Genomic DNA, 25,627 nt, shown 5'->3' with positions numbered 1-25,627 from the left:
GTATTAAAGTGGAATGATTAACCCGTATGCATACCCAAGTATTTATCAGTAGTTGTGTTAATATTTACTGTGTGTTGAGTGCAGCTCACTTTAATGGTGACGAACCATGTATTTTTTAAACTTGACTCTACAACTCTGGCACATGGTGAAGGGCCGGGCGGCTGTTGGTGTGGGTTTAGAGGTGTGTTAGCAGCCCAGTGTTGCACAGTGTGTTTTTAACAGATTTTATCTCAAGATATACGAGCTGGAAAGAGGGAAGGCAGTGTGTATGAAACCTAAATCTCCTTTCATTCGTGTCCGTTTTTCTAGCATTAACCAGTGAAAAGGCTGGGTTGGTTTTTCACTACGACACTTATATTTATTGCCTTTCATTGCCTTGAATAAGGAAAGTTGGTCGGCCCTTTATGGTTTCGGAGCGTGCTCTGTGACTGTCGGGTGGCCGGTGTTGTTTGACGTTCCTTCCTGTGGGCTTGTTGTTGGACTAAGTGGAATCAAACTTATCTTTTGGTAATCAGTATGAAGTTGGTGCATAATCCACTTAAAGCTCGTTCCCTTTTTTTTTGTGTGTGTTTTTTTTCCCCCCCGCTCTCTATGATAAGAAGACATTACCAGAACACTATTATTTAGGACCACTTGATTTATTTTCCTCACTCCAATGAAACCTGAAGGTCAATTGTGTAGTGGTGTGTATAAAATGCTGGTTTTTTTTTTTAATGTAAACCAAATGTAAATTATGTATTATACTGAGTGTGCCAACCCCACTCTCCGTAGAGCCAGGCTCTCTCTAAGTGCCAACGCTGTGGTCATCATCAGAAGGACCACCTGAGATGGTCCCCCTTTTTAAATAAAACACACCAGAGACTAAAAGGATAGATGATTAAGTACACGCAAAGACTTTATTCTGTATTTAAGATTGAAGATTTAAAAGATAATCTGCTGTTTTTTAAGAAACTGTAATTATAATTGCATGTGCTGTTTATTTTGTGATGGAAGTGAGGGCTTGGATGTCTTCATTGAAGCGGAACCCTTTACAAAGGGGGTTCAATTAGTTGGTTATTATCGATTATTGATTTACATAACTCTTGCCATATTTTTTTATGTGTTTCATGTATTTGTTTCAACCACTGTTGCCTGATCCTCATTCAAACATGACTTATGATCATTGCCGCCTTCTAAGAGAGAAACATAATGACAAGGTATCTGTTTTAAATTGAAATAAATTTGTTCCTATACTTGCTGATGGTGTGTGCCAAGTTGGTTTCATGATTATGTGGTGGAAGAAGTATTCAGATCCTTTACTCAAGTAAAATTAGCAATGCAGCAATGTAAAATACTCATTTAGGAGGTAAATGTACTGTATGAGACATCCTACTTAAGTAAAAGTACAGAAGTATTGGCAACAAAATGTTGTCAAAGTATAACTGATACATATGATATCATTTGATTATTAACACTTAATATTAATCTATTTTGAGTTTTTTTGGACTTTTTCTGTAATCAAATCTTCTCTCATCTTTGATTTGAGATATCTTTATTGAGATATAGGATAATTTGAACATTTATCGAAATAAAATGCACCGTAATGTACTTGGGTTCATTGGGACTGGGTTTCTGAGATCATTTGATATATTACAGTAGAAACAGTTGCTCAGAAAAGCCTCCTGCATTCTTAGGCCTAAATGATTTGATCATGGTAAATCTCAGAAATAAATAGTAATGTTTTTTGGGTTTTTTTAATCATTAAACTAAACAAAACAAAACAAAAAAACGCTTTCAGTTGTAGCCTACAGTTGTCTTTTATTTTTAAATGCATGATTGTTTTTTTAGGGTCGGCTGTGCTAGAATAATATAGCGTACTAGCATATGCAACAGTCAGTAGGAGGAAATTTGAGTCAATTTGCTTAGGAAAATAAACAATGCTGTCAACATTAAAAAAAAAAAAAAAGGTAAATCATTAAACTAGATTTTGATGCAGGCCCCCCTGTGGCAAAGGATCCTGTCATGATACATTGGTAATAATGCAATATCCACCTTTAACGATGCTGTATTTTAGTAGTGAAGATTTCTCTTTACATTTGCACAAAAAAAGAAGAAGTAGCAGGGTGAAACTTACTTTCTGAGAGCCCGTGGTGTCTGACTCTGCCTTTGCGGCCCCCCCCCCCCTGCCCCCCCTCTTGTCTCCGGCCCTGGCCCGCAGCCACGAAGCCGGTCAGTTCATCTCTGTGCCACACGGGGCGCCCGCTCCTCCGCCGCTCGGTTTGTTTTCCGGGTGATGCTGCTCTTCTCTTCAAAGCAGAGGAAAGTCGGGGGCTCATGTGTCAACATCCAGGGTTTCCCCGGGGAGGCGCAGCGTTATTCCAAAAAACAAAAAAGCCCCTGATGTTCCTTTGAAGAGACGTTTTATTTTTGTTGGCCTTTTTTTTTTTTTTTTTTTTTTTTTTTTGCTCGTCGTCGTCGTCGTCGGAGCCAGCGAGGGTTTTTTTTCTCTCCCCCCTCTCTCTCTCTCTCTCTCTCTCCCGACTGCGCGGACCGGAGGACGATCTTCGGCTCCCGCTGCTTTTGACGTTAGCTTAACGTTATTATTTTTTTATTTTTGTCCTCCTCCCCCCCCCCACAAAAAAAAAACAAAACAAAAAGGATGACAGAGTACGAAGTGCGAATAGCGTCTCCGATCATTTATTAATATCTGAAGCGGCGGGGGGGGGTGGGGGGTGGGAGAGGAGGAGGGTGGGAGGAGGAGGAGGAGGAGACCCGTTAGCTTTAGCCAGCTGTAGCCTGGTTGTTCGATCAGACCGAAAGAGAGAGAGGAGGAGGAGGAGGAGGAGGAGGGGGAAAGAGAGACGGAGAAACACACTGCTGACATGATGTTTCCTCAATCAAGGCACTCGGTAAGTCGGCCGGTTGAAACTCGGTTCCGCGGGGGGAGGGGGGGAGGGAGGAGGAGGAGGTGGGGGGGGCTGGAAGGAAGAAAAAAAAAACGGGAGCTAACGCTAAAGCTAAAGCAAGAAGCCGACAGCTGATAGGCTACACACGAAGCCGCTTTTTTTTTGGGGGGGGGGGGGGTGAAGGGGAGGGGAGGGGGGTAGATAGGGGGGGGTTGGAGGTTAGCTGTCAAAGCTTGTCTCGCAATGACCCGAGGACCCCCCCCTCCCTCATCTACCCCCTCCCTCCCCCCCGTCGTCGTTGTGACGCGGCTTGAAACTTTAAATGGAGGTTTAGATGTTTTAGATGCGACGCTTCGTGCCCGCCGCAACCCCCCCCTCCCTCCCTCCCTGTCGTCAAGCTAGCTCCGCTCACGAAGCGGCTAATTGAAAAGTTGATCGTCGGTGAGAGTTGGTGCGTTTTTTTAATTAAACGCGTTTATTTATTTTTTATTTATTTATTTTTTTTAAATTTAAGCCCGATCGAACTGCGTTTTCCCCACTGGCGACGAATCAGATCGCACACGATAGGGTGGCAGTTTTATTTTCATGAAAACCGATTTGGGACACCCGGTGGTTAAAAAGATTACGATTTAATCAATGTTTAAAAAAAGTTTACGCTGCAAATGTTTGGCTGGGTCTCACTTCACATTTTGTCAAACTATAAACGACTTTCTTGAAGAAGAAAAAAAAACACCCTGTAAATTAAGGGTTAAATTTTAAAGCAAAATAAGACACCTTTTTAATTACATCCGCCAAAGCTGCTTGTTAACTGTAATCTAATCATTCACTTCCCAGTGAAGAAAATTACCTTTTTTTTTTTCTTTTTTTTTTATTAAACCATTTGCTCAAAGAAACAAAAAAACGAGCCACGTTTTGAATGAGGTGTCTGTAAACACTCCTACAATAATGGCTCAATCTTTTTTTCTTTTTTTCCCCCTCCCATCAATCGGTAATACATATTCAATAAATTACTTGTGTTTAATCAATTAATCCCCATTGAGACCGAGATCTTATTTTCCAATAGCAACCTGAGTTTATAAATGTTAAAACGCAGCCTAAAACGACAATTTAAAACTGCACAATAATAGTCGTGCTAAAAGCGATAAAACTTAATAAAAGTAATTTAACATATGTAGGTCAATTAAAACGAACAAGCGCGCTATTAGGACCAAATCTCAAATTGTTATTCGTTCTAAATCGACAGATTATAATTTAGATTAACTGATTAGTGACTTGCTGTGTAAAAGGTCTGGGAGTTGCGCGGAAAAATAAGCTGCCACGGTGACATATTCAGATATTTTGTTTTGTCGACCCACTTTAAAACGATGTGAAGCCTCAAAAAAGACGGCGGGTTACCTTGCAGAGGCGTTTTTGCTCGGTGAGGTCACATGTCGAGTTTTGTTTCCAGAAAGCACCTGCATATTATTGCTGGTTAGTTTCAACATGTGACTGCCGCGTAGCAGATGTTCCTTGAGGAAATAAACCTTGTTGACGAGCTCGGTTTCAGTTTATTGTTATGAACATGACGGACCGACTGTAATGCCGTTTTACTATTTGTCCTCTCCGGACATGCTGATAATACGCAGAGCACCACCAGGGATTTCTTCAAGTTCATTCTGCTATTGATTGTGCATTTCTGGAGAGTTTCAACCATCAATTATGTTCACTATCAATCAGTTTGGTTCAGGAAACATCCCGCGAGCCCAGTTTAACATCCTCAAATAATCTATTATTAGACAGCAATGCGATCAGTGTTGACATTTTCAGAAGCAGGAAGTGCTAAACAATTCGATTCCTTTTCTTGACTGTAAAGTAGTTTGACTGTTGTCTTTGGATCGACCAATTGTTTCACCTTTACCTGAAATAAGCGGCCAACTTTTGTTATAGATCGACCCAGTTAATATTTCTTTTATTATTTACTTACCTAATTGTATAATGGTGTCTAAAATGTTTAGATTGTCATTGATTCCCCGTATTTTCCTGTCATCCAGGTGACGAATCGACTGGTTTCGGCTCTACATTTTTGCACTTTACTGCGTGCATAGCATTTTGGATGTAGGGTTTCGACCTCTACGCGGCCGGGTGACTCCCATCTTCTCCGTTCAATCCCATAATCCAGCTGGAAACCTCTTGCCCTTGTGCCACTTATTTAGAAACTAATGAGGTTTAGGGACCCGGATAAACCCTGGATTACAGCTTTGGACCGATGGTTTAAGTTTAGTCTGTACATAACCAGACTTCTAATGCAGCCGCTAAATACCTCTCGCATATGGTCAGCGTGGGGACACTTAACCTCCTGTAAACACATTTCCTCAAACCGCACACTTTGTGGTTACGAAAAGAGCCAGGCCGATGTTTTACAATCGGCGTCTTTAAAATGGCTGCGGACGTCCACGGAGCTCCGGTCGAACATACCGTCTCCCATCTTTTATCTCATTTTCTGCCGCGGACTCGGACGTGAGGCGCCGTTCAGACTGACCTTCATTTTGGCTATCCTCTCGAGGGATTAATCTTCACAGGTCAAAAGTGCCGTTTCTAAACAAACCCAAACATGCTTTCAATAAAAAAAAATTAAAAAAACGGACACAACTCCGCAGCAGGGCGGACGCGCGCGCGCTGTCTGGTCTGCAAAAGACATTTCTATTCATTTTCTTGGCCGCGGAACGGGAAGGCAAAGGTTGCGAATCCGAGCAATGATTTCCGAATACAAGTTTTGGACCTGCAGCAGCCGACGAGCGAGAGAATCGGCCCCTCGTGAGGCTGTTTTCGAGAGCAATTAACGTCCCCGCGCGAGTTTCTACCAAACCGACCATGTTGTTCTGTCTCACAGGCGTCCTCTCAGTCCAGTCAACCTCTCAAGTTCACCACCTCCGATTCCTGTGACCGCATCAAGGATGAGTTCCAGTTCCTCCAAGCACAGTACCACAGGTGCGCAGCAACGCAACCGCACACGCAGCAGCTTCTAATGTGATTTCAGCCCGAAAACATTTTCCCAAACCGAGTGTCGTTTTAACGTTTCTATTCTTTGTGCTCAGTTTGAAGTTGGAGTGTGATAAACTGGCCTCTGAAAAATCAGAGATGCAGCGTCATTATATCATGGTAAGTGTGGCGTTAACTTCTGCCGGCGACACGTGGCTGTTCTGCTCGATCTGATCCCCCCCCCCCCCCCCGTTATACACCGACCAAAAGAGTCTTTTTAAGTGTCGTGATCTCTGCTTAGAAGTACAAGCGCGCTTACAGGATTGTCCGGATCATCTTCATGTATCGGTTCACACAATTCACAAAGCACCACTCGATGAGCCAGACATAAATGCTTGCGAAGGCTTCTCTTAACGGCAAATGATCGATTACAGAAATATAAACACTTGGTTTTATAGTTTGTCCACCTATCCTGCAAAATGTGCGCGTATAAGAACGTCTTCTAATTCAGAAGAATTTGTTGTTTGTGTGTCTGCATACTGCATAAAAAAAAAGGTACAGAAAGTAGAGCTTCAGTGGATTCTTGTCTCTGTCTCCCTCTCTGTGTTGCAGTACTATGAAATGTCATACGGGCTGAACATCGAAATGCACAAACAGGTAACCGCTGTCTCCTGTCATCCGTCCTTCTTCTTGTGGCGCCCTTCACTTGTCTGACCTTTTTCATATTATCTTTTCTTTTTCTTTATTTGCAGGCTGAAATAGTGAAGAGACTGAACGGGATCTGTGCTCAGGTGCTGCCCTACCTGTCGCAGGAGGTAATGACAGCGGTTCCCGACACACGACTGACTTCACATTTCAACTGTTTATTCTTTCAGTTAAACGTGCAAACCAGGAAATCTGAATTGACGGTTTTTGTACCGTCCGAAGCGCCTTCTCTCGTGCTTCGTACAGAGTTGTGCGTGACCGTGTGGTGTCTTTGTTTTAGCATCAACAGCAGGTCATGGGCGCCATAGAGAGAGCCAAGCAGGTCACACCGCCGGAGATGAACTCCATCATACGGGTGAGCAGCGCGAATGAGCCGGTGCTTTCTAACGCTGCCTTCTCGCACCCAAACCGTCTACCCAATGCTGTTGCGTGATTTTCCGGTTTAATCGGGCTGCCGGAGACAATCCGCCGTCTTGCTGGCCAGTTTGTCCGTCTCCACGAGAGGCGTGATGTTTTTTTTTTTTTTTTTTTTACAAAACTATTTTCTCCACTTCGTTATTTCAGGGTCTATTTTGCACTAACGCAACTCTCTTTTTTTTTTAGCTTTTATATGTCACTTCTGCTTCACAGTATTTGAAACTAGTGAAAGGATTTTACGGTTTTCCTTCCGGTAATATACTCAGGAAATATGTACGTAAATATGTATTACAGGGAAAAATTTCAGAGACGTATAACCTCTATAATGTGTAGTTTGCCGAAGCGGCCTTATTTAAAAAAAAAAAAAATTTGAAATGTTTTGCTCGGCTCCTAAATGAACTGCAAACATGTATTTAAATGTCAAACGTTAGGATCCATCCATTTAAGGATAATTAAAATCGCAAAGATACGACACATCACAGTACATGACGTCTAACGTGAAGATGTGTCAACTCACTGCATCTTTACCATTCGTGTTTGCAGCAACAGCTCCAGGTGCAACACCTGTCCCAGCTCCAGGGCCTGGCCCTGCCTGTGACCCCGCTGCCCCTGGGCCTCACCCCACCCACCCTGCCCGCCGTCTCCTCCAGCTCCGGCCTGCTCTCCCTCTCCTCCATCCTGGCCAACTACTCCCACGGCCAGCCCCCCGCGGTCAAGGAGGACAAGGCCAGAGACGCGGCGGAGAGAGCGCCCAGAGGAGAGGACGGGGACAAGTCAGACTAGTGCAGAATACAGCGAGGAGGTTTGAAGGGGGATGGTTTTTTTTTTTTTGGGGGGGGGGGGGTGGTGGTGGTGGAGGGGGGGGGGGGGGGGTTAAACTGTTAACTGTAAATGGAGATTGATGTAAGTCTGGCTGCCTGTCTGCTGAGTGTTGATGTAGAGGAGTAACTGCAGGGATGATGACGAGCAAAGAGGACGGAGCTGAAATTTTTGGATGTGCAGAGGATGAAACTCCTGAATGGCTGAGAATTAAATGTTCTTATTATTTAGTGGTAATAGACTCGGTTCAGGCTTCTAGACTTTAAAATAGATACTCTTTTTTTTTTTTTTTTTTTCTTTTTTTTTTTTTTTTTAGTGTAAGCCATTGTTGTTAGGCTTAAACGGGATAAATGTTTTCCCATTTGGAGAGAGAGCTGATGAGGAAACAGCCTAACAGCAGTACATGGATCTGCCTATCTCAGATTTATTTTTCTTCCTTCTTTTTTGGTTATCAGATCTGTTGTCAGTGTTTATTTCCATGTCCTCTGTAGTCCCTGTGATTGTTTCTTATTGGCTGCTGTCTGCCAGTCATAATAAGCAAGTTTAGCAACATCTCAGCTCCATATAACTTCTTCTTTCCCTCCACTTATAATTTACAATGGCTCCATCACCTTTAGTCCAAATTGAAAAATGTTGACTGGAGCTGTTTGGTCAGTAGTACCATTAATTTACACTCTTGGAACCTGAAGCCCTTCAAACATTTTTTTTTTTTTTACCTTTTCATACGACCAACCACTGGATGCATTACCTGAGCTGTGTACCTCAGTCCCAGAGAAATGGGGATTTTTAAAAAAAAAAAATTTTTTTCCTTTAAAATCTTTAGTTTGTACAAATGGTAAGATTCCCCCGGCTTGAGTTTTTGATTTGTTTCGTAGGCTGAGCTGCTGCTGCTGCTGTTCGTGCTTCATGGAATCATGGACCATGTCTCTTCTTTAAATGACAAGAGTTTAACGCTCTGAAAAAAAAAAATGATTATTTTTTTATTTTTTTTAATTTTTTTTTTTTGACATGTTGTTTTCGTGAGGCTATAATTAGACCTTAAAAGGTGTCTGCGTGTTCGAGTGAATGTGACTGGACAGAAGAAAACACTTGTTTAATTTAATTTTTTTTTTTTTTTTGTCAAAGCACCTTTTGTATTTTCCTCATCCCCCTCCTCTGCTCCTGCCGGTCCACTCTTAAACAAAACTTGAACAGGATCTAAATGTCAGAACCGGATGGTTGCGACAGACAGACGAGTGCTGTATTTCTGAGTTTTCTGTGTTCCTTCCACAGACTGTTCAGTATATACTCATCTGGATGGTCTAATTTAGTTGTAGTTGGTATACAAGAACTGAAATGCCCTGTTTTTGTTTTTTTTTTTTTTTTTATTTTTACCAACAAGAAATACTGTAACTATGTTTTCTGAGCCTTCACGCCATCGTCTGCACAGGGTATGATTTTTTTTTTTTTTTTTTTCACCCCTGACCAGCTCCTCCATTTCCTCTATTGCATTGTGGGACAAAAGTGTCCATTATACAACTGATTTAAAACTAAAACTAAAAAAAAAAATGTGTTTGAATTCTCCGATGGCTTGACAGTGATTTATTATTGTAGAGAGAATTTTTTTTTTTGAAATATGGCTTCAATCACAGCTTTATTCACCCTTACTGGATGGGACAGTCGAGGCAGACGTTTCACACCATAAGATATTCAGCACCATATTCATACAACAACCATGTAATGATATTTATCGTCATTGGAAAACACCCAGACACATTTATTGATAGCTTTAACCATATTTACCCCGGCCCTATTTGAGTATATGTTGTCCCTTCTTTTAGGCTAAATGTGGCTCTGAACTTCAACTGATTTCAATTAAATCGGTGATCCAGGACTTTTAGGTCTGAAACATGCAATGCACACAAATTTAAAACCTGCGGTGTGCAGTGTGGGTTCAGGACATAATGTTAATTCTAAAAAAAAAAGTGGAAAAAAAAAAAAAGTCTAAACTGTATGCTTGATTTTTTTTAATTTTTCTTTAGCATGCTAATAAGGAACTCAATCCACAATGCAATACACAAAGAAAGTGGAACAGCTGCTTACAGCTGGAAATTGTTAAACTAATGTTCGATAACCGCTCCAGGAACACCTCGGAAAACAAAAGATAACTATGACTATTTTTTTTTGGATGCACATATTGCCGTCTCCTGAAATTGGCAGTTGCATTTCAAAGTTTGTGTGACATCCAGCGAGTTGCATGCGCAGCTCGTTGTTGGTATAAAACTGGTCGGTATGTTGAGTTCTTGTGTGCGAACTGTAATTAATAACGTGTGCAGTGAGTGGCACGGTAGAGGCGGGACACTGGCTGAAGTTTTAAGGTTGAGAGGCGGTTTGTCGTTTGGGCAGCAGAGGGCAGCAGTGCTTTTTCCCACTGATCGGTAGCGTGACCTTAACTAACGAAGGTGTCTGAAGAGGGTCTGTTGCTGTGCGTTAAATCGCATTATCGTTTGCCTCTTCGCTTCCTGGCGCCCGCAGGTGTCGGCTTGTCCCTCCTTAAAATGTGAGTGCTTTCCGGAGCGTGTCCCGAGACGGGGAGCGTAAAAACCTTTCTTCTGTAGTTTTAAGTTGAAAAGCGCTTAAGTTGTGGCTCGGTGCTCTTTTGTTTTTCCCCCTTCTTCCCGTCCGTGCCGGTGTTGGGAAGCTTGACGAGTTTCCCTCCCTGGAGATTTGACTTCAATATATAGAGCGCGAGGACAGATGGGTCGAGTCAACTTCGCACTCTTTGTACTGACGTCGGTCTCGGTAGAAAACCTCCTTTGGCAAAACTCAGACATGTGAATGATGGTATGTGTGTTTGTTTTGCTGTGAAGGGCCAATTTGTATACATATGAATATATCAATATACATATTTTTTAAAGCATTTTTGTATGTCTCAAAGCTGCTTTTTAACGTGTGTATCATGGAAGACTTTTGGTGTTGTATGTGTGCATTACAAGCCTACAGTAAGAGAGGCACAATGTTGTATACCATGTCGTTTTTCCAGTTATTTTTCTTCTTCCTCCCCCTTCTCCTCCCCCCCCACCCTTCTCCTCCCCTCCCCTCCTCCCCCCCATTCATTCTCTCAGTAGGCTGTAACACTTAACATTGTTTTCTAGGTTTGTAAATGTTCTATCCTTTTTTTTTTTTTTTTTTTTTTTGTGCAAACGAAAAACAGTTAAATGTGTTTATGAACACGGTCTCATTTTAAAATACCCGGGGTAAAAAAATTTAAAAAAATTTAAAAAAATTTAAAAAAAAGCAAAGATGTAAACAAGCAACTGTGTACTCTCATGAGAATGAATCAACCTTTTAGCAGTAAGGAAGCTTCTCTGGTGCCTTACAAATAAAAGACGTGATTGAGAACGGTCATCTCTGTTTGGTCGATAAACATGTTGTGAAAGAGAACCCAACACAATATTCGGGAATCGAAATTAAACAGTCCCGTTCCCTCCGCAGCGAAGAATCCCGCAACCGTCGGCGGCAGGTTCAGGCATGAACCCTTGCGTCACCGCGTTGCACAGAATACCTAAAAGAAAAGGAAACAAACAAGCATTCCCTTGCCGACAGTCACCAGAAGTGACTCCTCGCAGAGTTAGCTCCTTTCTTCTTGCCGCAGCAGTAAGCAACACACGGACGCTAAAAGCACGCTGGCTCGTATTTATGGAGAAACTGCACCGCAGGAAAAGAAATGATTACATTGCGCACAGTTTCAAAATTGGGTTACACACGTTGTTATGAAGAGGGAAGGGAGGCGTATTTACTCTCTGCACTTCAGGTACGAGGAAGCTAAAAAAAAAAAACACTTTGAGTTTATGTGATAAACAGGCTCCAGTAACATCTCCATTTTGACAATCTTTAAAAGTAAAGTTTTGTCACTCGAAAACAAAAACGTTTACAGAGCAAAAAGTTGCCGGCTCAGGAAATGTCACCGATGTGTCACAGCGAAATTAGTGGCAATGCGCTCTTAAAACGGCACAACAATTTATTAGATAACAGAAGGTATAAACAAAGTGAAAATGTTAGCACTATACATTATGTACGTATACCACGCGTCAGTGGAAGTAGTCCATCGTTACGCTTGCGCATCTTCTAAAGACGTACAAACGCGGGAGACATCCGCAGAGAGAAATGACAAAAGTCTCGGGACGGGCGGATACAATCTAACTCCAGTGTAGATAAAGTAGCAACAGTCTTATCTGACTGACGAAGTGGAAAACATTCAGCCTCCCAGGCTTCTTTTTTTTTTTTTTTTTTGTCACTCAAGGACAGAAACGATCTTGTGAAATTTGACAGATCTTCTAAAGCGGCCGGTCACCTTTTTCCGTTTCACTCGCAGCATAAATTGTCCCGCACTTATCTGAAACTTTGCACTTGCAATCAGGACAACAACAACAAAAAATAAACATTAAAAATAAACAAAAACAAATCACTTGCACACTGTCGCACAAACCCCAGACACGAATCAATCAGACATAATTTTTGCAAAACGCGCCCCCCACAAATTACGCAGACGGAGGAGCTTCTGTCCCGACAGGTTTTGGGGAATCTTGGGGGAGTTTTCAGAACAGTAAAATTGTCGGGAAGGCGTCTAAAAAGGGGGCCGGGGGGGGGCGCTCGTGTGTCCTTTTTTGTAATGGAGCTGCTGTTAAGCGTGTGGGCCCAGGTTAGTAGGAGCAGCTAAGGCGGGGCGGGGGGGGGGGGGTGGCTGTTGTAAAAATAAAAAAAAAAACACTTTTTTAAAAATTTTCTTAAAAAGAGCTCATACGGGTCCAGAGCAGTTGTAGTGGTTCCCGTGCTGCGAGTCCGAAGGCCGCGGGCTCGGCTTACGCTCAAGGTGTTCGATCTCCGCAGCTTCGGGCCGAGTGCAGCGCGGAGGGCGCTGCTTGAAAAAATCAGACACGTATCGGACCTGTAGGAGCAAAAGAATCGAGAAATCATTTTCGATCAGCCATAACTCTTCCACCATAATTCTAGAAGTAGCTTTTAAATAGCTGCGGCTTCAATAACGAAATCGTTGTCTTTCGATTCAAAACCACGCTGGAATTTCACTCACATTGAGCACCGCGATGAGAGCTCCCTGCAGAAATCCCACCAGGACGTCGCTCCAGTGGTGCTTGTAGTCGGAAACCCGCGAGTAGCCCACGTACACGGCGAACGCCATCAGGAAGAACTGGATGGTCGGTCGAACCAGCCTCGTCCACTTCCCCTGCATTCTGGCCTGGATGTAGAGCTGCACATGCAAGGAATAAAAAAAAGAATTAAAAAAAAACCCAAAAAAAAAACACATTTTAAATCGTCTTGATAACTGGAGCTGCAGATTCTTGGACTTTTAAAAGGATAAGCTATTTGTTTTTGTTTTTTTGGAGAGGTGATGGTCAATAAAAACCTGTTGTTTTCTCCAATTTTTTTTTGCTTAATTCTTTTTTCCCCACCCGTGTTTTAAAAAAGAAAATGTAAGTCATTATTCTTGAAACTCTTATGTGCTTAATTCTAGAATTTCCCCCAAAACACACACACTGACAAATACCTGCGTTATAATCTTATCACTGTGACTTTTTTTTAATTTTTTTTTTTTTATTGGTTTTGACATTGAAATGCGTTTCAATTCTAATTATCCGAGAAAGAGAGTGTTTTAATGCAGAATACAGATTCTGTGGTAGATGTGAATATAACACGTGCTTCAGCAGTACAAGCAACCTTTCAGAATTTGACCCCCTGAAAACTCAAAACGGGGATTAAAGTATTAAATCTGTCACCTTCCGTCCATTGTACAGTTGTGTAGTATGACAACAATGGTGTTTTTAAACCGGCGCTGCGTATCCGCGCCGACCACCTCCTCCTGTTTAGGCCGATCTGTGTGTTTTTGGTAAACAGTCCTTTCGCGGCAGCGAGAACGTCTCGCACGACGAAGACACACTCACCGACAGAAAGAGCATGCAGTACATCCCGAAGGACGAGTGGCCGGAGTAAAAAGATAACCTGCGGAGCGAAACGGCAGCGTTATTGTAAAGTGGTTTTTTTTTTGGTTTTTTTTAACAATACAAGACAACGATGAATAAAAGTAAAGATTACAGTCGGAGTCGGTTTATGACGTCACGTACACCGAATAACCTCGAAGCATTTGGTTTACCACTGGGCCCAATTGGGCCGTACCGATAAAACTAAATATGTCGAAAGCTAATTGGCTTGTTTTCTAGGTCACATCCTGTTGACTGAATGTTCCCGAGTTATTGACTCAGTTTGCCATATTATGACATTTTTGAACGACATGCTAGAATGACTTTTTAAAAAAAAAAAAAAAAAAAATTTAAATCAAATTTTGGACTACAGATGATACTATGACCTTTTTTTTTTTTTATCAGATTTTGGCTACATTATATAGTATGACATTTAAATACAGTAATTATATAAAAAAAAAATATATATATATATGTATTCCATTACTGCCAATAGATCCCATTAAATCCTACACACTGGACCTTTAAAAACAGCCATTATTGACGAGATCAGGGTGTTTTTTTTCATTTGCACACTGCCAGTGAAGGACAGCGAAGGCGGCGCAGCGTTGAGGTCGGCCCACCTGGATTCGGTCACGTTGCGCGGGCTGCCGGTGCAGTTGATCTGCAGGACGTAGCCGCTGCAGCTAACCGGGGCGCACACCGACAGGAAGTTCGGACGCGGGCGACCGATGGTGAACTTGGCCAAGTCGGTCAGCGATTGGCTGACGGCCGCCCCAAACAGGTAGGTGCCCACCACCTTGTAGAGAGCGGACAGGTACTGGTTGAAGTGGGAGTTGGAGTGCAGGCGTTTCATGTGCACCAGGTAGGCCTCTCCTGTGGTGATCTGTGGGGTAAAGGGGGAAAAAAAACAACCAAAAAAACAAGATAGAAAAACGGTTCACAGATCATTTGGGAACGCCATCTTTGCCAGTGATACGCAAATGACCTTAAATCGTCAGATTCGTTTAGCACTTTATAAAATCACGGCGTTCACGTGGGCCCGAGACGAGACAAAAAAACGCTGGGACTCACAATGATGATGGAGCAGGCGATGGTGACCGCAGCCATCGTTCCGTGGGAGATGGTGTCTCTCCTGTAGGGATAGCTGATGCTCTTGTCATCGCAGTAGATTCCTCTCTGGTAAGGACTGAACATTAGAGTCAAGATGGCGCAGGGCAGAGCCGCTGCAGAAAGAGACGGAACGGCAAGATCAGCGTTTTTTTTTTTTTTTTTTACATGAGCACAGCGTGAAAGTAAAAACGGGATGAAAAATAATACGACGACCTCGTGAAAGCAAATTAGGAATTGTAAAGCGATCGGAGCGCCTGCTTCTGATGACGCCGGTGAAAATGAATTGTTAAAAATTGTTGCTCTCGTTTCCGCCGCGCAAAACGTATTGCGGGTGGGTGGGTGGGGGGGGGGGGATATCACGGTGGCTCACGGTGAAAGCACAAGTAAAATAACGACGATGAGCGATTGTAACCGCTTTAAGTTAATGGAGGCACAGCGACAGCAGTAAAACTGCAGTCTTTTGGGACTTCATTGTAAGAGCAGGAGTTTCCATCCTGACAAGCGGGTCAGACCCATTTCAGCTCGGCACAATGAGCTCAGGAAACAGCTAAGAACACACTGACGGGCTCGTCTCGGCCAGAATCACCCGGGTCTGCCCGGCAAAATGAATTTGTCATCGGTGCCGACGGCTTCGCCTCTCAACGGGTCACATTTGACTTCTCCTATAGAGGAACCGCCTGTCGCCATGGAAACGCGCCAGACACGATAACCTCTTGACGTCGGGGCCCCGTTTACGCCGCGAAGGGCCTGGGAGCCGAGAACTGGACTTGGGACACATACGCTCGTCTATGAAGACATGCAAACGCGCTCGTACACACTCTCCTGACAGATATAAACGTTTTGTTTTTGGTTTGTTTTTTTTACCGCGCAGAAAAAAAAAAAAAAGCATATTTATGGGGCTGTGATGACAACCTGTTTGCGTGAGCTTTTTTTTTTTTTTTTTTTTTTTTTAAAGACACACAAAAAAAACAACAGTTTTTAGTCCAAACAACAACAAAAAAAACAGTCGGCGTGGCGCAGCAGCATGAGAACATAAAGTTGTCTCTTAAATCCGAGCAGGACAATAGTCCAATCTGCAGGGCTAATGTCAGAAACTTTCTGTACTACGACCTTTGAATAGTTTTCCTGTTTTCAAGAACTTCCTGCGGAACCGCCGAGGCCAATAACGGCAGGGAATGGGAGTTTTGTTCTGTCAAGCAGAAGAGCTGTAATATTTATTGGGTAATTCCATAAGAGCTGATCTCTACAAACAGATTGCTTCCTTCCTCCAGAGTTGCGCGTCCGCCGCTCTTGACGAGCACGACTAAACGAAACCACGTGAAGACACACAAACACATGTTCCGGACAGGTCATTTGCGTCACGTGGACACACGGCATACGTGGGTGCCTACTGGCTTGAGAGCGTGAATCGAGTCTTGACGTCACGGCAGCCAGTCAGGTGTCTCCTCTTACTTCCCGTCAGACGAGAACAACACCGTGTCATGATAAAAGCACAAAACTGCGTTACACGTGGAAAAAAAAAAAGCTGTATGAAACTCTAAATTATAAAAATTCTTACTAGGTTTCATAAACTTAGAAAATATAAACATCCCTGCATGATATGACCGTTTCAAATATCTTAATACGTGTATATATATATATATATATGATGGTACAAACGGCTTATCGGGTTTCAGTATTTCACTCGGCGCAACACATTTAATATCTCTAGAAACGTTGGGATCTCCTCTCAAATAAAGCTCCATGCACTGCTTTCTAAAAGTGGACAGTTAACACAAATTTAACTGGAGATAAGTTTTAAAAAAAATGCCCGAGCGCATCGTATGAGACGAATAAAAGGGTTGAAGGAAATAGAATCATTCCAGATGGACACATTGAGAAACTTACTGTTTTTTTTTTTTAATAGTAACTTGACTCTAAATCTCCTTTGTTGAGTTTTTAAAGTTGACTTTATTTACTCTCATAGATCCTGGTTCTATTTTATGGTGTTTTTTTGCGACATGAACCCAGTACACTGCAGTTTAATTAAAAAGAAAACTTGCTTCACATCAAATTGGGTCATTTGTATTGACATTGATTGCAATAAATAATAAATAAATAAAACTGCTCATGTTAATGTGTATATGTTTTTCTTTCAAACGGTCTGCCATGCCCCCTTGCTTCGCATATCCCTAAAATGACACGAGAAACGTCCAGCGCTTTGCCCGCGGAGGGCTTCATCGATGCGACACCGGTCACAAAGTGCCGCTAATGATGTCCGGTGACAAACGGTATCCTCATTAGCGGGGAATTTCTTTTCACGAGAGGAAGCCCTCCCCTTTGCGCTTCGCGTCTCCCGAGTCCATTATGCCAGCGGGTCAAGCGTGCTCTCGGTTCCTCTTTGAAGTGAAAGCCCAACCAAGTGTTTATTCTGCAGGCTGCAAGGATAACGTTTATTCCCAAGTCTCCAGTGGCTTCACACTGCCGGGGGGTGGGGTGTGTGTGTGTGTGTGGGGGGGGGGGGTTGGAGATGTGGATGGACAAAACGTACACGGTCACCATTGCGGAGGCTTATTTAACCACCAAGTCAGTGAGGAAGTCGATCCCCCTTCATATCAAACTTGCCCTGAGAGCCCGTGGAGGGCTCCTATTGTCCGAGCGGGACTGGCTGTTTTTATCTGCTCTATTATTACAGAAGGCCTGGTATGTTTTTATAAGCCTGTGCTGGGGGGGGGGGGGGGGGGCCTCTCCCTACCAGAGGTTGGGTCAGGCGGTGGGGGGAGGGATTCATTCCCCAAATTACTTAAAACAAATCTCTCCTTGATTTGCCTGTTCATGGAGCACAAGTATCCACTAACTAAAGGGTTACGTGCTTAATGGAGGGACGTCCTAAACGCTTCCCGCTTTCTTTTTCGGTCCATTTCTCACCGAGGTTTAATCCCCAACCCGTTTTCATTTTATTTTGACATTTTCAAATACCCGTCGTTTGTTTTACTTGCAGCACATGATCACTTGTACCCTTCGGCAACGTAAATTCTAATCAAACGAGCTTTTAAAGCAAAAGAAAATGACGACAAATTCAACTGCGGTATGATGTTGACACCCGTCCGAGACGAGATATAGCGGAAGCTGACGGTCTATGTTGACTGTAATTTGTACAATACGTTAAGTATTTTAAGAAATTCACACTTTGTCTCCAAGAGTTTAGAGAAGCAGGTACCAGTGAGTTGAATAAAAAAAAAAAAAAGATCAAGAGCCAGCTTCAGCAAGTTCAGCAATCTGGTCTATTTGCAGGATCAGATTTTACTTTAAAAACAGATGATTTTGAAGTAGTCAAAGTCCAAAGTGTCAACTTTTAGAAACTGTTAAAACGAACCTCGCTTCAGCTTAGTGACATACAGTGTGTCAAATATGACAGTTTGGAAGTTGTAAAGTATTATCAGCCCTCACAAGATATCTTTTCTTGCCCGTCTTTCATTCTTTCCTGAATTATTACCATCTTCCTTCCTCTCTTTCTTTCTTTCTTCCTTCCTTCCTTCCCTGTCCCTCCCAAGATCCTTTCCTTCTTTAACTGATGTCAAAATTACCAAAACTGGAGGGTTGTTTTTTTTTTTTTTTTTTTTTTACCAAGAAGTGACACTAAACCACACACACACACAGTACTTTTATTTTATTCTATATCTCTAATAGCCTGTTTTGATGACAAGATATTGGCTTGTAATTATGAATTCTTTTATATTTTTCCTTTTACTAGCATTAAGCATTTAATGCAAGTACTGTTGAAAAAAAGAAAAAAAAAACTAGATTATTTGGTGGCCTGTATCAGTTTGTATCATCCTACATGTAGCTGTCGACTTCTACTTTCTCCAAAATCCTTTGCGGTTGCAAACAATGTAATAGTTGATTCTGATCTCATTTCTAAAAGACGAACGCTCTCACAAAGTTTCTGCTGACTTTTTCTCTTCTGTAACAAAAACGTCCACGGGCGAGATAAAAAAAAAAAAAAAGAAGAGAAAGTATTGTTTTACGCTTTCATAATCTCTTCTGGCAAGAGCATGCCCCTGATTCCAGAGAAAATAAACATCATGGAATTTGGGATCAGACACAAGTACAACTTCCCCTTGACCTCTGACCCCGCAGGACGGAGGGAGTGGGGGGGGGAGTGTTCCTGTTATGCGACTCTCAAGACGGAGTGATCTAGGCAGAAGCTGTGGGGCCACGCGGTGGGCACCGGGGGCGCCCATCTCGAGAGCTCCAGATCTGTTGGGACCGGAGACGGGTAACGGGCGACGGATGAGAACATTCGCCTGAAGGTCGAAATGTCAAATCTCAACAGGTGACCGTGAGAGCTGCGGGTCCACCGGGCGACCTCACACTTTGTCAGCTCACAGGGATTTGTGACTGGCGCTCCGCATCACACCGAGGTGATCAGAAAACCAATATTTAACTTGTGGAGATCCTTCTTCTGTTTATTTTGGAGGCCGTTTTAATCCTCTGCACTCATTGCCGTGTTTTTTTTTTTTTTTTTCTCCACGCCATTGCCAAGAAATCAGAGTAAACAGTGCGTGCACTGCTGTAACTTCCTTCATAGTTTGTTGCTGAAGTTTCAAATGTTTTTTTTTTTTTTTTTTTTGTCTTCTCGGTCTATAACGGTCATCATTGTTCATCATGAGTTTCGGACTGCTACAAAAATCCATGAAAACTGTTGTTGCAAAGAAAGCGCATCACTTCCGGCGAGGCCGGGAATTTTTTTTTCAGGGAAAATCCAACACAATTAGTGATAAAAATAACTTTTTCTTACAAAAGATAACAGTAAATTGTCATTCTTTCGAGCTTTAGAGTTGAACCATTTTGTGACCTCTAGGCAGAGTCGGGCTCACAGTTTCTCCCCGTTTCTAGTTGAAGGTAATGGTTGTTGTTTTTTTCTGTTTTGCTTAATAGCTCCCATATAGAGTGAGTTAACACTATGAATTGGGTCATTTCTAAAAAAAAAAAAAAGTCTGTTCAATAAGTACGTACCTTAATCAGAACAAGTCTGTTACATACAGCGCAGTGCATCTGTTGTTTGTTTCCGTGTGCTTGACGCACATCGTGAATGATTTCTTAAAATGTTCTGCCATTAAAGTTTAAAGGCTTGTGCCGCGTGGTTTCTACGGGATGTCCTCTGAGGACTTCGTAGTTTGCATTACATCCAAGCCATCAGTAGTTTGATTTCCGAACAATCAGTCATGCAGGTTTTAGAAGCTCCTGTTTCACTGACGTGGGATTTTGACCTTTAATGAAACACCAAAAAAACAGAAATAATTCTTTCGCTCTCACGTGAAACGCCCGCAGGGCTGACTAGAACTTCTGAAACCAGAGAGGACGATAAGCTGATCTGCACATATAAAGCCTGTGTGTGTGTGTGTGTGTGTGTGTGTGTGTGTGTGTGTGTGTGTGTGTGTGTGTGTGTGTGCGCTATGCATGTTATAAAACGTGCGCACGCACACACACACACACACACACACACACACACACACACACACACTTCCCATTTGACTCTGACATGTATTTGGCAGAAGCAGAAGCAGATACTCTGTGTGTGTGTGTGTGTGTGTGTGTGTGTGTGTGTGTGTGTGTGTGTGTGTGTGTGTGCGCGTGCGTGCGTGCGTGCGTGTGTGTGAAATGTCACATACCTTAAATGACGCTTTTCTGAGACAAACAACAACAGCTGCTGTCAGTCACTGGCCGTGTCAACTCTGCACCATGACAGCTGACAGCTCTCATACTAAACTCTTCAGATGCTTCTGTAAAGCTTCGGTCCTGATTGTGCAGCGACCAGTAAACAAGACAACAGAACACGCAAGCACGGTGCATGTCATCTCACACAGTCAGAGCTAAAACGATCAGTCAATTAAATCACTCCGTCCATCAATGGAAAGATCCTCTGCAAATATTTCGATACGGATCAATCATTAAGAATAGTGAAAGCAAGTAAGTAATAATACAAAATAAAAAAATTTAAAAAAGCGTGGACAGCGAGATACACTGCTGATATCTGCAATAATATTTCATGCGTGATGGCAGATTTGTTCATTTATTAAGTATTGGCACTAAACTGCAGCCTCCTCTCAGAGGCGCGAACAGACGAGGAACGGAGTCGATTAAGTTCTCGTTTATTTTCTGAACCGTCGTGAGATGTACGGGTTCTCTTCCGCTGCTGGACAGACCGGATAAAACAAGTCAGATGCCGCAATGAAAACAGCGGCGGCGAAGCCGCAACCCCCAGCGAATTCTGGGTTAGGGACAGCTGGGCTCGCTCCTGTCGACGGGCAGCTGGGAAGGCCACAGTTCAGCGTCTCTCAATGCACAAAACACTGCCGTTAAACCGAGACGAGCAGCAGCGCAACCGCGTCACAGCCGACAGCAGCGAGTTCAGACAGTCTGTCCGAATGGATTTGTTTCAGCTTTGTGAGGTCAACAACTGGAAACAGAACTTTTCCTAAACAGAGAAGGGAACAATTTAAAAAAAAAAAGGAGCAGTTTGACATTTTGGAAATGCGTACGTTCGCTTTTTTTGTTGTTGTCGTCAAGAATTAGATGAAAAATGATATCACTTTCATTATTTGTAAAAAAAAAAAATAAAAAAAAAAGACCTATCATAAGATCTAGAAACATCTTGTATGCATTTCTTTCGTGTTTAATTTGGACAAAAGTCGTATTGTTACCAAACCAAAGTCGAGAATTACTCCATTAAAAAAAACAACATGAATTTGTCCTTTTTATATCTGGGTTTCAGCACAGCATGAGATATAAAATGTTACCCGAGCTTTAGAGGTGAAGCCAGACTAGCCGTTCCCCTTTTTCTTTCCAGTCTCCAAGCGTCTTCTGGCTGCTTTCATATTTACCGTACGAGCGCGGTATCAGTTTTGACATTTTAACTTTAGGCAAGAAAGTATTTCCAAAACGTCAAAAAAAATATTCCTTTTAACTATTATTCTCCTTTCAGAAACATTCTGGCTTGACAGTTTCCCGGTTTGTTTGTTTTTGCTGAGCCAAGCAAAGCATCTGCTGGCTGGTTTAGAAATTAGATAGAAATGCGAGCGGCCCGAGTCGCAGCCGAGTTTTCAAACTTTCTGCTGAACAGTGCGGGCTGTTCGTGTCAATTCAAGTCTGGATGTGCAAGTTATGCATGTTTTTATGTGCACGTGTAATACGGCGCGTCTGCTGTGTGCGGTGCTGACAAATAATGATAGGATGGAGGTCTGACTGCAGAGAGGAAGAGCGAGGAACGAAAGAACGAACAGATCGGTTACAATCTGGATATTCAGCACATTCCTGCCATATCTCTCACTCGCGCACGCGCACACACGCACACGCACACTCACACACACGTGTGTGTAACTGAGGGGGAATCAAACCAGATGATAGTTCACCCCCACACACACACAGATCTACAGCAGTTCACTGCTCTTGTGGGAAAAAAAAAACCCCAGCAGAATCCAAAAAAAACAACAACGAGAGAGTAGAAAAATAAAGACGTCAAGGCTGGAAAAAAAAAGATTTTAAGAAGTCAGACATGAAGATGAAGTGGGGTTTTTTTTGTGTGTGTGTGTGTGAGATTGGCCTGTTTTTTGTAAAATACACAGCATGTTAATGTGCAACTAACATGGCCTTTTCCGAGTCTTTGATGCTGTGCCACAGTGAACTTTTTACACTCGGTGACACTGGAACGATTACTCAGCCGGGTTGATTAGTGTGCTGAATAAATCTAGAGCCATTTCAATTAATGGATTGATTGTTGGTTTTTGCTTCTCAAAAAGTGAAGAATTGTTGCTTTTCTATGCGTAAAATACAAACTGAATATTTCAGGGTTTAAAGAGAGTTGATAGAGCAAAAAACAACAACAACTGAATTTGACAACTTCGGTATGTTGCAGTCCTGTTTACATTGTTTGAATGCTGTAGTGTAATACTTTTAAAATTGTGCTTGTTCTTCCACGAGTTTGGTCTCGGACCGCAGCTATTGATTATTATTCATAATAATGGCAAATATCCATCACAATTACTTGGAGGCTAATGTGCCGTAAAGAAATAAAGCCATATGTTGTTCCAACAACAGTCTCAAAATCAAATTGCTATAAAATAAAACGAGGAAAGGCAGCAAATTGCAGCTCAGTTGAACGTTCACATGAAATGTACCGGTGTTCCGATAAACCCGACAACCGCGATATCGGTTCACACCCGGCGTGACTCAGATTATAAAGACTATCACTCATTTATAAAGGACACTTTCATTTCTGAAAGACCTGCATGTCAACCGGACACAAACCACAGGCAACTCACTTTCACACCCCTGACTGCGGGGTGATTAGTCACACAGAAAATAAATTTGCCTACGGAGAACACTTTAGTCATAATGCCTCATCTCTGATCTCAGGGCTCCATATCGGGAGTTCTTTTTACAAGTGTGTATTCATCCGCGGAGGGGACGATGACTCCTTGACAGCTGAAAGAAAAACCCGACTGATCTCTTCTTATCTATCAGAAATAATTATTGTGTCTCACTTCCTGCACTCACCCCCCAGCAAAGCTCTTCCAAGATTCCCTTTAACAAAATGAACATGCAGGGCGTTGACAGTGGACTTCTCCAAGGTGTGCACGCACGCACGCACACGCGCACACACACACACACACACACACACACACACACACACACACACACACACACACACACACACACACACACACACACACACATTCTGTCGAGGGCAGAACAGTCATTATCATTCCTCCCCGTCAGTCACCAGATGCGTACACGACTAGATGAAGAAAACACATAAATGCCGAAACCCCCCCCCCCCCCCCCCCCCGTGGTCGTCTCAGCTTTTACAGGGATTCCACCGGTTTTTGAAACCCCGTACTTTCACCCTGAAAGCATCGAAAAGAACATCAACTAGAGTGAGAATCCGACATCGGTGTCAAGCTTTCCTCTTTCACCATCTCAGCTGCAAGCTCTGTCAGCGTCACCGTGAAGGAGCAGTGAGAAGATGTGACACCAACAGCTGGAAGATACTACCTCTGCTCATGGCTCTGCGTCCTCCTGCAGAGTGCACAGCAAGTCGCAACAGGCCTGTTCACACGCACACGCACGCACGCGCACGCACACACACACACACACACACACACACTCAAGAGCCCACCCTCAACACACACACACGCACATTTCCAAAACAGGATTTTAACATTTGTCAGAAAAGACACAAAGGCGATACGCAGAGATGCTCAGCCAAACTGCATTTTGTAATTACTTGCAGGTATCAATCATCGGCTGTCAAAACATTGGCGCTACGAGAGGACGATAGACGAGATAAGATAGCAAGTCCTGTCTTAAACCAAATCATTTCAATGAGGAAATCACCTCCGAGAAACCCAGAGATCAACAGCAGCAGTCTTGGGAAACTTTGTTTGGCTTGTTTGGACAAGAGGACTTGCGCTTTGCGGTTTAAAAAAAAAAAAAAAAAATCACTGACAATTGTGCGTCATCTTTGCGACCGAAAACTTTACTTATTAGACCCAAGAGAATTATTTCTTTAAAAAAAAAAAAAAAAAAAAAAAGGCGAAAGTATCATTTATTTTAATCTTGCAGCGAAGCAACGTGCGGATTATCTGCAACAGATCTATAAATCAGATGTTTGTGTTGGTTTTTTTTTGGGGGGGGGGGGTAATCCCGCGCGTCACTGTGCAAACTATTCTATAAAAGTTTTTTTTTGTATATATATATATATATTTTATTGGAGGAACTGATTCATCCGCACACAAAACAACAACAACAACAACAACAACAAAAAAACAATCCGTCCGCAGTACAAGTAAATAAGATCCTGCCTGGAACTAATCAGGTTTTCAGCCATATTGTCGGGAGGGAGAGATCAAGGGTAGGCACTCACCAACAATGACACAAAGAATATCCACCACGATCAGAATCAGCTTCTTCCCTTGCTCCGTCATGTTTCCTCCAACGCTGCGTCACTTTCATACATAAACCGCGTTTTAAAAAAAAAAAAAAAAAAAAAGAAAAGAAAAGTAGCGCAGACGGCAGAGTTGTAATCTAAGAAACACCTGGTGAAACTGCGCTATCAGGGCAAAAAAAAAAAAAAAAATCGACCCGCTCGTTCTTCCGGCTCTGCTCCGCTGCCTCACCTGCCTGCTTCCCCGCCTCTCTCCGTCTTGTCCTGTGCACTGCGCTGTTCCCAGGTGAGAGCAGCGGAGGACTCTCTCTCTCTCTTTCCCTGCCCTGTTTTACGCACAGGGGTGTGACTGCCAGCGTGCTAAAAAAAAAAAAAAAAAAAGCAGGCTGATAGGGGGGACTTGGGTTTTCTGAAAGTTTCCCTGTGAACTGGAGGAGGAGGATGAGGGGGGGGGGGAGAAAGAAAGAAAGGAAAAAAAAAAAAAGTCACCCAAAACTTTCTCTCTTCTTTCTCATTCTCTTCTTTGTCCGCCAGAAATTCAAAATCCACTGAAACGGACATTTCCTGCTCGAGGACGTGGTTACTTGTTGGGGGGGGGGGGGGGGGGTGGTATGGCCAAGGCACAAACAGCAGGCCTGTGACCTGATTTTCAAACCGTAATCACTGGCGGAATGTTGTTAAGTACATTTAATCGAGTACTACGGTCAATGAATCAATTTTAATGGACTTTGTTTCCTTGTCATGCTTTCTATTTTTTTTTCTTTCTTTCTACTCCTGCATTTATTGCACTTTAGAGGCGTATTTTAAATCCGCCGGTACGACAGAAA

The 25,627-nt window shown here is 42.8% G+C and overlaps 2 protein-coding genes across 3 annotated transcripts; one reads left to right on the top strand and one right to left on the bottom strand.

Moving 5' to 3' along the window:
* Positions 1–2,735: 2,735 nt before the first annotated feature.
* Positions 2,736–8,740, top strand: LOC138627929 (TLE family member 5-like). 2 transcript variants are annotated; one of them, XM_069710580.1, is made up of 8 exons: positions 2,736–2,888; positions 5,755–5,852; positions 5,960–6,023; positions 6,456–6,500; positions 6,596–6,658; positions 6,829–6,903; positions 7,509–7,767; positions 8,660–8,740. In XM_069710580.1, the coding sequence occupies exons 1-7, from the start codon at positions 2,862–2,864 to the stop codon at positions 7,746–7,748; spliced, it is 612 nt and encodes a 203-aa protein (XP_069566681.1). In that variant the 5' UTR covers positions 2,736–2,861; the 3' UTR covers positions 7,749–7,767; positions 8,660–8,740. The 2 variants fall into 2 exon arrangements, with proteins under 2 accessions (XP_069566681.1, XP_069566680.1); XM_069710579.1 differs by lacking the exon at positions 8,660–8,740 and having other exon boundaries at positions 7,509–7,783.
* A 3,782-nt stretch (positions 8,741–12,522) lies between these two features.
* Positions 12,523–24,959, bottom strand: plpp2a (phospholipid phosphatase 2a). The gene is made up of 6 exons (XM_069710572.1): positions 24,780–24,959; positions 14,834–14,985; positions 14,383–14,645; positions 13,724–13,781; positions 12,856–13,032; positions 12,523–12,711 (listed from the first exon to the last, which is right to left on the bottom strand). The coding sequence occupies exons 1-6, from the start codon at positions 24,838–24,840 to the stop codon at positions 12,562–12,564; spliced, it is 861 nt and encodes a 286-aa protein (XP_069566673.1). The 5' UTR covers positions 24,841–24,959; the 3' UTR covers positions 12,523–12,561.
* Between the last annotated feature and the right edge of the window lie 668 nt (positions 24,960–25,627).

The sequence above is a fragment of the Brachyistius frenatus genome, unplaced genomic scaffold, assembly GCF_029030835.1.
Source record: "Brachyistius frenatus isolate BFR_SWC_R1_liver_20210118 unplaced genomic scaffold, ASM2903083v1 Contig_93, whole genome shotgun sequence".
Classification (NCBI taxonomy): Eukaryota; Metazoa; Chordata; class Actinopteri; family Embiotocidae; genus Brachyistius; species Brachyistius frenatus.
The sequence above is the reverse complement of the archived record's forward strand: the minus strand, read 5'-3'. Positions and strand labels throughout refer to the sequence as shown.